The 12,386-nt window shown below is 36.1% G+C and overlaps 1 protein-coding gene across 1 annotated transcript; it reads left to right on the forward strand.

The window, feature by feature from the left end:
* Positions 1-389: 389 nt before the first annotated feature.
* LOC104271774 (peroxidasin homolog) lies at positions 390-5,526 on the forward strand (the record flags this gene model as incomplete). Its single annotated transcript, XM_009866557.1, has 4 exons — positions 390-510; positions 3,061-3,193; positions 4,428-4,541; positions 5,170-5,526. Coding segments are annotated over 4 exons (491 nt in total), but the record flags the coding sequence as incomplete, so codon positions are not given.
* Positions 5,527-12,386: the final 6,860 nt, after the last annotated feature.

Raw genomic sequence — 12,386 nt, forward strand, 5'->3', positions numbered from 1 at the left:
AGGAAGCAACAGGCTGTTTTTTCTGTCATTGCTCTCTTCCATATATAACTACCCCATTCCAAAAGCAGAAAATAATTAATGCCAAGTGAGTGGAAATTTCAGAAATGAAAAGAATTGTTAAGGTAGCACTAATATATTTGTGAAAATAATCTTTATTCCTTTACTTTATACCAGAAAGCTGGCCTGTGAATAATCAAATGCTCTGCATCCAACTGGCTTAAATGTTGTGTTGCTGAGATGTATTCAGCTGCCATCGAACTGATTCCAGAGGCATCAGGCTGAATGTATGAATTGCCTGTGCCAATTCAGAAGACTTTAAAACCATATGAACGTTATAACTGCTGAATTGCACTGTAGTTTGTAATGTGTAATTTCTTGTCTAATTTCAGACTGTAGAACTAGAGGACAGTTTAATGCATTTTCATATCACTTTCGAGGAAGACGTTCTCTTGATTACAGCTTTCAGGAGGACAAGCCCTTGAAGAAAATGAAAATGTCCAAAGCAGTAAGGTGAGATTTATTTTTTTATTTTAAAAGAAGTATGAAAAAACATTTGTTTTCAAAGCGGAATGAAACAATGATTTCTTTGTAAGGGCATACCACTTTTTTCCAGTGTCTGCTTTCTCAATTTTATGACTGATGTAGTTAATTCTGACACTTTTGCATATCTGCTAGCAGTAACTTACTTTTTTTGAAGCTCAAATTTGAGTAAGACTCTTTTTGGGTGACACAGTGTAATGCTTTTTTCTTCCTGTGTTTTTCATGAAAAAACTCAGTAATGAAGCATAATTTGGGCCATTTGGAATCTCACATTCCTACTGTGCTAGCAGTAACCAAGCTAAATTAATTCCTTTCTTCCCGCTAGCTGCTAGGTCCTCCTGCAGAAATACAATGAAACCAAGTGTTGTTAACACTAGCATAGAAAGTTGTGATAATGGCCCGGATTGTTTCTTGAACCAAAATGCTCAAAACAGGAATGGAGAACAGTGGTGCTACAGACAATTCCATAATCTCAGAATACTCTAGGAAGGAAGTAGATCACAATGTCAGTGACGAATGATCCATCCACTGCACAGGGTCCCTGCAATTTCCAGAGAATCAAAGCTTATGTGTGAGTTAGTGAAATGAAATAAATTCTGCTCAGACCAAATATTTCTTGTGAAGATCCTTCACGATGAGCGAATTTGAGATTCTCTGAATTATAACTCATTCTGTATAGAATGTGGTTTTCCAGCAAATAAAATTATCTACTTGGCTGAGACAACCAGGAAGACTCTACCTATTGTGGCAGTGAAAGCAGCAGGACAGCTATGTAGGCAGGTAAATTTTTTTTTCAGCAGTTTCAAATGCTCATGCAGATGTTACTGCACTGAAGAAACAGCAACATTGTATTTCACTTCAACCTTTTGTTGTTTAGGTTTTAGACAAGAGAAGAGAGCGGCTAAGTATGAGCTTGCTTATAGACAATAGGAAAAGAAAGTTTCCTTTGAAGTAATCCTTGAGAAGGATGCTTCATCTCAGTTTTCAAGTGAACTGTTAGAAGTTTTTAGACTTCCAAAACAGCAATTCAATTTTTAAAGACGCTAGTTCTATAATTCTAAATCTGTAGAAGAGTTGAATTAAATAAAAAAGCAAGAAAAAAGAAATGCTTGTATTTGAAAAGCAGTTTATTTCTGTTGAATTGCTGTTTGACTGGGTTTCAGAAATGAAGCTCGAACATCTGTAACAGTCTAATTACTAATTAGGACTACAAAACAGTCGCTTTACAATACTTTATTTATACCATAAATAGAGCTAAAGCAACCTCATCATTTAACATTCTCATCAGTTCTCATGCTCATTGTTGTTAAATTGCATTTGTGATGGGAAGATTTTTTTCTCATCTTTTTTTTCCCTTCTCATTTTCAATAACTTTAGCAGGTGGGGAAGATTAAACTTTTTGTTATACAATAGCAGCTGGTTTACTCGAGTTTTTGGCATGTTGTTTAGAGTTCTTTTAACTTAGATGAAAAACTCTGAGAAACTAAGTAGCTTGAATACCTGCCAATAAGTGCTGTTTTAATTTATGCGGAAAGATTATAAATCATAAGCCCTATTATATGAGAGAGGATTTTTTTGCCAATTCATTCTTTGGGTATCCGTTAGGTCTGGAGAAGATAGGCTAATACAATAGGAATGCTTGTAAGGATTCGATAAGGATTCAAGGATCTTAATGTAAAAAGTGACTTAATAATTAGTGTTACCCTTGTTTTTGAATACGTTTCCTTAAGCAGTGCCAAGTAATGTAGTATTAGTTTTGGACATTTCCTTTAATAACTCTTTCCTATCAACAGATTGGATCAATTAACTTAATTTAGTGTTGTACATCTCTTCATGATTTAAACCAGAAAAATTATCTCTAACCCAGCTCTAACCAGGACAATCTCTTATATCAGCTGGAAAGTGCTATAGACAAAATACTCTGAATTTTATGTATGATAATCAGCATTGATATCAAATGTTAGTTAAAATAGAACACAGGAGTATGACACATCTAAAAGTACTTCTCTTTTATTTATGAAAACTGTTTTTTTCCTTTTCAAAGTCATAACTCTTTAAATACACGTTTTGATAATGAACGAGTACAAGGAGAAACTGAATGCAAAATGTGAATTTTGTGTTTGGAAGTAACAATTTTTAAGACTTTCACTTTTGTCTGCTTTCATATTAGAAGCTGAAGAAATATCCCAGTATATTTAAGGTGATGCTCTACAGTGTCACATATAACAACTCTGTGTATCCCTTTGCATGAAATACATACATTATTTTTCTAAGTAAACGAAATTCCCTGTTGCTGTTGATACTAACAGTATCAACTAACAGTATCAACTAACAGTAATCCCCAGTTCACCTGACCTGAGTATGTCTTAGCAACAGTGGGTCTTCTGTGCTATTGTAGTTCATACAGTTCCTACATTAACAAATGTTATTCTTCTTTTACATTTTTGTAAAGTGTTCTAAAGTTCTAGCAAATAAAAATGAGTTAGATGAATATCCTGACTTGGTGTTTGTTTGTTGCAGTTCTATGAAACAGAGTAAATACTTTCATAACGCCACATCAGCATCTAATGAAAATACAAACACGCCCGCAGTGAATGACTTCAAAGAGTTTGTTTTGGAAATGCAAAAAACTATTTCAAGCCTCAGAAACCAGGTAATGGTGGATAGTTTCTAATTTGCAATGTTTTCCTAACATCAGTCCTCTTATGTTTTTAATATCTAGACATCGACTGCAGCCAAACCCCACCGTATCTCAGACAAAACACAACACAGAACATTGTCTGTTATTGTTCTTTATTTCTATGTTCTTTTGAAATCATGTTGAAATATGCTACAATTAGACCCTCTTGACTTTTGAACCCAAAGTCTTGCGTAACCATCTAAACATGGAATTAGTCGTTCTCTAAAAATTTGTCTGTAGAGTTAATGAAAGTTTTTTTCTCTTCTGTAGTGTATAGAATCTCTGTAAAATTATGATTAAAATGTAGACTTCAGAAGAAGTAATCTGCCAGATTACAGCTTTAAACATAGTTAAGATCTAGATAACTTAAGGAAGCCTTTTGCAGTGTGGTGTAAATAAACTCTTTATTCCAAATAACTCAGCCACAGTGGAATTAATTTTTAAAAACACATACCATACAGGACAGACAAATTCAAAATAGGCTAAAATGTTTCTCTGGTATAAGTAATTTCCTCCAGAGCAGCTTTTCCATGTAATTTATAGATATGAATCATGTTTTTATTTGCCTAGTAACTTGATTCCATCTTTGATGGTATTCTTTAATCGTTGTTGTACTCATCTTCAATGCTTCCATTTTGAGAGTGGAAACACTATTTTAAGACTAATTACATTTCAGTCAGTTCTGTCTTTTTTTTGGGTGCAGAAGAGATTGAGGGATTGTTAAAAATTGTGCCTTCTAATTACTATTTTCAAGAAGCACACAATCAGCAGGATAAACCAATCATATAACCCCCTTTTTCTGTCATTAGGGAAAAAATGGAGGTTGTAAACAAATCCAAGCAAACATTTATAATTGTGGTTTGGTTTTGTTGTTTTTTTAATTTCACCTCATTTTCATTCATACATTTTTAAAAGTTTAGATTTGTCTTTCCATGCATGTCATATGCAGTTTGCTTCTTTGTGTGTGCTCTGGTTGTATATTCCAATGGTAGGAAAGATGCACCTTCTCTTAGTTTTCTTCTGGACGTCTGTTTCCGTGTGTATTAACTGTTTTCAATCTTTTAGCATTATGACAGAGTAGTGAAGGAAAAAAAAACCAGACAAGTATTTATCATGGATTATGTAGCATAAATGAAAAGAAAGAATACCTTGCACAAATAAAAACCTTTCTTTGATTCGGTTATTAACTTTTTTTTAATGTTTTCAGATAAAAAAACTTGAATCACGCCTCAGTAAAACTGATTGCACTGATGAAAAGGGTAAATCATATTCTAGCAATGAAACCTGGAAAAGGGACCCTTGCACTGTGTGTGAATGCAAGGTAAGTCTGTGGAAATTTGTTTTGAGATAGAAATTATATGAGGTTCTGCTTACAGCAGTTCCAGTTTTGTGCCTGCTAATTTCTGGGTAATTATTGCTAATTGCTTTTTTTATGGATCTTCAGTTATTTGGTGCAAGAGATTGTACTGTTCAGATATCGCTGCCCTTAGCAGGGGTTTTCAATCCAGCCTTTATATGCTTTTAATTATATTTTCATTGTTGTATAGTTGTACTGGCAAAATTAACTGCATAGTGAGGGAATTCTTGAAAAAGTCTGGTAAAATGCTTAAAAATCATTAAAAGCTCATCTAACTTGGTGCTAGCTTTCCATTTGCTTTTGTCATAGTGGAATTTTTAAAAAGGTAGTAAAAGAAATAAGTCAGTACTTGGTATCCCAGAGTTTCATGCCTAAATGTTAGATAAAATAGTATACTGCTCCATTATAGATGGTACAATAAAAAGAACCTTCTCAATAAAAGCTTATAACTGAAATAATCCATGTGGAGTTATTCATACTAGCCAAGATCTTAGAGAGGGTGAATAAAAACGCGTTCTTCAGTAATATGAAAAATGTATTTCATGTTTGGAACATGTAGCTAAGTATATTCTGGTTTTGTTACCTGACACAGGTCGGTCAGATTACCTGTTTTGTAGAATCCTGCCCGCCAGCTGACTGCGAAGCGCCTGTGAAGGTTAAAGGAGATTGCTGTCCAGTCTGCTTAAAACAAAATATTAATAAAAAGAAGCCATAAGTCTGCTTTTTAAGAATTTAGGGTGCGCCCTCCTCAAATCATATCAATGCCTGCTGATGGCAAAAACAGGTAACTACAGTCTTAGCAGTGGCAAGAAAACAAGATTTACAATATTCTAATGGTGCTGTAGCAGTATAACGTTTTATTTTCTGCCCATGAAGGTAATCACAATGCAAAAATTAATGAAAGGGAAATTAGCAAACAGGACAAAGTTAATTGTGTGTTAAACTTCTCAGGTTAGACAAACTCAAACTGGTGCTACTTTAAAAGAACACTGTCAGGTAGTGTTAGGTACCCAAAATGACTGGACTTAAGACTTACTCTAAAATGAACACTTTGTTTCCTATCTTGAATGAGCAACATGAAAAGTTTACTCTCCCTTTTCAGTACCAGTCTGACTTGATATTTAGCTCTTTGTTACGATTTAGTAAATGCAGGGAAAAGGAAAACACGAGGTCACTGTGCCCAAAGCATCGCCATAGAGGGCCAGTTTCTGCATACACCTATGCACAGAAATTCTGTTGTATCACACAGAATCGTTTCTGCGTCCGGACCAGCAAGGAAATAAACCTACATTACACTCTTCAACATCCTTTCCTTACTTGAAGGAGCAAAACTGATCCGAATTTCCAAACCAAAAAAGCTGGAATTAGTTAGCAAATATCAATAAATGTAATTGGAAGATACTAAAAACAAGTTAATGTATATTAGAGAGGTAATTGACAGTCTTTCTCATTCTAAGGAAACATACAATAACAGAGTAGCGTATAATCTTCAAATGTATGTGATCTTTTTTGTCAAAACATATGTAATTGCTTGGCAACATTTTTTTTTAATTATTGTTTCATTTATTTTAAATCATTGTAGCATGACCATCCAGTCCAGTTTTAAAGCATGTTTCTCTTGATCTCAGATCAGCTCACGTACTTGTATGGCCCTGTTTAGAAAATGTGAAAAGATGTTACATGCCATTTTGTAAAGAAAGTTTCCTACTGATTCATTGTGCATATTGTCAATAGACATATGTTCCTGATTATATTGTGGCACTGTTTGTTGAAAAAAAGAACAGTCAAAATCAAGCATCACGATTAGTTGTGGATTGACTACTTTTTCTGACAAGTTATTTGACTTTAGGGGGTTTTTTTTCCAGTTTCCTCTAATGCATATATATTTTTACCTCAATATTTTTATCATTCATGTTAAAAATGGTCTGCCAATGGACTTTTTGCCCACCTACTAAATGTTTAACATTATATATGTCTACACTACCATTTTGAAGTTGTGTACTTTTTAGAATAAAAACTACATGTTTTTGACCAGGAATTATGTATTACATTCAGTGAAGGACAACTATCATACCTCATTTTACAGCTTTTTTGTGTTTATTCAGAATTGATTCTTCCCCTGAATACTTAATATGTTAGAATTTATGACTTCACCCTTAAATCCTAAGTCAAGACTAACTAGAACCAAAGCTCTTTGTTTGTTGTATAGTTTGCTGACTTCTTGGTTTATTGTTCAAATTTAGGGAACAGAGATTTGAGTATCAAAGAAACCTGAGCAGAATTAAACATTAAACAATGCTTAAGTGTTTCAGATTATGCAAACAGACTGAGTATTTAATTATTGCATGGTAGATCAAACACCTGTCTAATAACTAACCTAGCACAGAAATATGAGTTCCACTATAATATTTTGGCACATAATGTCTCTGATTACTAACATGAATAATTTCTAATTTGATAAACTGATACCATGGCACACATTCAAACTTTGGGGTTTCTGTAAAGCTTACTACAGAAGATTGTTTCATTCTATGGTAGGAGCAATATGTACATGTGAGTGGTGTGTTAAAGGTGTGTGGTAGAGGTACACATGGAACTACAATTTATATTTTTAAGAATATTTTAATTAATTTTATATACAATGTTTTGACTTATGTAATTTTCTATGTTAATACCTTTAGAAATTGTGTGTGGCGAGCATGTTTGAGTATCATATGGTTCCTTGAGGTTGTCATTCCTGTATGTCTTTGATACTCTGGTATTTTGTTGACTTTTGTTGAGAGTCCAAACCACATGTCTCGTCCTGTAATTCCAACTCAGATGGAACTCCCGTTGACCTGTAGCAGGAATTCCTCAAAGAGAAAGGACTGCAGAGCTAAACCAAATACAATTTAACTGTCTAAACAGTTAAAAAAGGCAGTAATAGGTCCAGCTGGTTACTACTTACATTCTTTTGTTCCAGTTTTATATTAAATAAACTTTCTCAAGATTTCCGCTTACAGGAGGAATGAGTTCCCATTTATACATTATAAAATAGTACCTTATATCTGATCGTTCCTTTTCTGCAGCCTCCAGAGTAAAGTGGGAGGTTTTCTTCCTTGTTTACTGTTTATTCATATGATATATAAAAAGGACTTAGGGGTCTGGATGTGCTTAAACAATTGTAATACTGACTTATTTTCCACCATCCTTCTCATTATAAACCTTTCAGGAAAAACAGGTCTTTATCAGCAGTTTAAAATATATCAGTCATGGGTTGTACTAATTCAGTTTTATTGCAATGTCTTCAGAATCAGCATTGATTTTAACATTTCTTAAACAGTGGCCAATGGCTAGATAACCATTTCCTCAGTGTCCACTGTGAAAATATTGCTGTAATATGTTGCAAATTTTACATATTTATTTTCTTTTTTAATGTTACCTAAAACAAAGTCTTTGTTGTTTTTATTTTAATCAGTAAATTTACCAAAGAACTGATTGCACTGTATAGTGAATGCTTCTCAGTTAAAATAAAATGGGCCACATTTCCAAGTAAATTCCAAGTGTTTTCTTCTTGATGCATGTGCTATTTGGATTATTTGCTGAAGATTCTAGCGTGTAGGTTTTATTAAAGATCCATATTACTTATGAAGTTTGGTCATGATCAAGATGCCATTTATGAGAACTAAGCAATGAGCTACTGAGTCATGTAGATTCAGTAGGTTCTGGAATATTATGACACACAGAGTTAAAATATCAATTAACTATTCTACGTGCAGAGATGTGAGAAAATACATGCAGACTTAGGGTGAAGAAAAAGATGCTTCTTAGCAGAAATGTATACTTGAAAACTCTTAGTGCTGAATTTTTTTCCCCGATTTTTAATGGAAATGTCATATTACTTGCACACAGCCTGTTCTTACACAATTTCTTCACTTTCTCACATCTTCACATAGATTCAGTCATGACTTGCCTTTCAATGCACTTGATTCTACATTGTTCATTCTTTATTCGTATCATTTCACAAATAGATACTCCAGTTCACGCATTCTCAGCTCCAAATGAGTCTTCTGTGCAAAAGAGATCTTACCTCGTCTTCTTTCTCCATCAAAGGATATGAATTACTGCCAAAGACGTGATGAGTTACTGTCATTCTTTGGTGAGGTGTTAGGATCTCTAGGGCACTGGCTCAGTTCTTTGATAGATTCACCTGAGATTCAGCACGTTCTTCACAACTTCATAGAATAAAGCATTTTGTGACAAAATATCATTGCAATTAATATAATTCTAAGTTGCCTTACAGTGAAATGGGAAATGGACTCCAAGAAACAGAGTTAAGAATTGTTTTCAGGTCGCAGTTAACTGCGCTTAACTGTAATTTGACTTTGAGTACTGGATGAGACATATCTAGAAAAACAAACTGCAGTAGATTTGTTTGTGTTTTCCAGCAGGCTCCTGAAATATCCTGTTGCTCTTCTGAAATGTTGATGACTAGTATGCAGTTGCTATGCTATAAAAATTTTAGGGCTTTTAGATAAAATCAATTTGGCAAAGTACTGGTGCACGTTTTTCTAGTAACTTAGATGGGTAATACACTCTTTAATAGACATAGTCAGTTCCTAAGCTGTAATCTAGTAATACTCTAATATTTAGATTTTGACAACCATTTGTTCCTTTTCCCTTTTCTAAAATCCCTTTCCCTTTTTTCTTTTTTTTTTCTTTTTTACCATGAGACTAAAACAAGCAGAAACCTGAAGAGAAGGTTTTGTTTCAGTAAATAACTGTTAGTCCAAAGAAGACAACAGCCAGAGTTTAACACAGTTAACTGCTGAGAAGTTTTTTAAGTTACGAAAAACCCCAAACCCCGAAGTTTAGATGTTTAGAATAAAACTCTTGGACTGAGACTGATGTATTTTGAGAAAGATTCACTTATATTTGAATTGAACTCAGTAAACTGACTTTATTCCTTTTGGTTTGTTAGAGCTAAGAATCATTTGGGTGCATTATGACTAAAGGGGCCTTTATAGGAAGTGACCCCCAATACTTAGTAACTGTGTTTTGTAATATAATATTTTTCTATCATGCTATATGTCATATGATTTAAAATATTTTTCCTTATATGTACATATGTTTGGGAGCTAGAAGAGGATATCAAAAGCTGATACATTTGATTTTCTCAAAACTTCTGCATTATTCTGTTGTCACAGTGTAAAAATAGTTTATTATTTTGCATATACAGGATAACACAATCATAAGATTACCAGTGGAACAAAAGACTGTCTGTTGTCCTCTCATGGTCTCTCTCATCTGGACTGTGGGGTTCAGGGAAGTATATTTTAGAATTCACTACATGAATTTTTGTCACATACATGAAAAAAATGAGATCTGATACATGACAAAAGCCTTGTTAGATAGAACGTCAACATAAAGTACCAATATCGGTACATGCGCATATCTCATTTCATCTGAAAGTTTGTCAGACTCCCACTGGAATGAAACATCAACCTTATAAATGGGAACCGAAGAATGACTAAATATGCAATGAATTATAGGATATTAGTACTGTCCTAACCAGCTTTGCTTCATGATGTACCTAATCAGGACATTAACACAAATACAGACCTGGCGGTGAGCGGATTGAGAGCAGCCCTGCAGAGAAGGACTTGGGGGGATTGGTGGATGAAAAACTGCCCAGGAGCCAGCAATGTGTGCTCGCAGCTTAGAAGGCAAATCACACCCTGGGCTACGTCAAAAGAAGTGTGGCCAGCGGGTGGAGGGAGGGGATTCTCCTCCTCTGCTCTGCTCTCCTGAGACCCCGCTTGCAGCACTGTGTCCACCTCTGGGGCCCTCTCACATCCCGAGCTTTCAGGTCAATGACTCAGGTTCACCGATTCCCAGGCCAGGATTAAGGGGAATCACACCAAAGATCCTAACACCAGTTTTATTTATCAAACAACAATGAACTAAGAACGATGTGTTTCAGTCCTTGACTTTGCTCAGTCAACACGCCTCACAACAAAGAGCCATTAGCGAGAGGCCTTGCCATAGATAGGCTTTTGTTAAGACTAGAAAGAGAAAGAAAGCGTTAGAAAAAAGAAAGATCACCACCCTCAGATTCGCTGAGGACCATGGCACATGCAGCAATCTTCTTGTGGTGGGCAAAAAGCGCGCAACTGCCCGGGCTTCTTGCCTTTTACACAGTCAAGTTCCTGCCACATCATGTTGTTTAGCCCTTGTGGAAAATTACCGGGAATGGGTCTGGGGGCTGGTGGCAGCTTCTGAAGGGGGGTCACCCCTCCCTCTCCTGGCTTCTTGCAGCCACAGCTCCAAGCCCTGACTGCCCCGACACCTTTGGCAGTGAGCTGAGTCACCGCTGCACCAACACGAGAGGTGCCGGGCAGGTGGCTGCGGCCTGTGGAGGTTCTAGGCTCTTTGAGACATTCATTTAGCAGTCCCTCACAGGCCTCCAACATAAGGACATGGACCTGTTGGAGCAAGTCCAGAGGAGGGCCACAAAGATGATCAGGGGGCTGGGGCAGCTCCCCTTGGAGGACAGGCTGAAAGAGTTGGGGTTGTTCAGCCTGGAGAGGAGAAGGGAGACCTTATAGTGGCCTTCCAGTACTTAAAGAGGGCCTACAGGAAAGAAGGGTAGGGACTTTTTATAACAGGATGAGGTGTAATGGTTTCAAACTGAAAGAGGATAAATTTAGATATTAGGAAGAAATTGTTTTCTGTGAGGGTGTTGAGACACTGGCCCAGATTCCCCAGAAGCTGTGGATGCCCCCTCACTGGAAATGTTCAAGGGCAGCTTGGATAGGGCTTTGAGCAATCTGGTCTAGTGGAAGGTGACCCTGCATTGTCTGCTAATAACGTATTTAAAGTGGACATCTTAGCAGTATCACACTCTTATTTTGCAGTTATCCTTGCTGCTTAGTTTCATACAATAGTTCCTTTTCTTCACTTTTTTTCACACTTGGCCTGCTGTGACATGGCAAGGAAACCTCTGCGCCTCCAACCGACTTTTCGTTGCTGCCGAACATCCTTGCTGCTCACCCGGCCGTATTACGAACAGTCCTTTCACTGTGCATTAGCCTTCCATCCTGGCAGCAGACAAAGTATAGATTAGATGTGTCTGAGTTACAAGACGATCTGGCCAGCTATGTTTAGCTGAAAAGCCATGAATTGAGTATCTCTGTTTGGATTCAGAAATAGAACAGAACAGCAATTCTTGCAATAAAGCAATAAACCTAATTGTTGGTTCGGTAAAGATGTTTTGTGTCCATTTCATGCCTCTCTTAGTAATACAACTTTAAATTCCCACAAGTCACGTGTTTTAAAAATGTTACTGTGTTGCCAAAATAAATCACATTACCTACTTACATCTTTATGAGATGTTTTCCGTTGTTAACGTGGCTTGCAGCCAGTCCAAGGATCAGTGCAGTAAACTGCTTCATGTCTCTTCATAGAGATTTGCGTGAAAAAAGTACCCAGAGGGAAAGAAGTAATCAGGAATTGTCCTGAGAAAGGGGATGAAACTACTGCTTTGTTTTGGTTTGGAGAAAAAAAAGAAATTTCATCAAGCACTCTATTTTTTTCAGGCAGGATACAACAGTTCATCAGGAATATAGGATCTGGTTAAGTATACCAAAGGAACACATATACTAGACTGCAACAGAGAGTCCCCAGGCACTGGGAATCAATTTTACCATTTATTGGACCAGCTACTAGAGTGGTAGTAAGGCAGCATTTTAGTCCCCTACTTCTACCCTGAGGCGTTGCCTCTCTTTCAGTGAAGATCACCTTTTTTTTTTTCTTTTTTTTTTTCCCCCT

This window comes from Apaloderma vittatum, unplaced genomic scaffold (assembly GCF_000703405.1).
Source record: "Apaloderma vittatum isolate BGI_N311 unplaced genomic scaffold, ASM70340v1 scaffold5493, whole genome shotgun sequence".
Classification (NCBI taxonomy): domain Eukaryota; kingdom Metazoa; phylum Chordata; class Aves; order Trogoniformes; family Trogonidae; genus Apaloderma; species Apaloderma vittatum.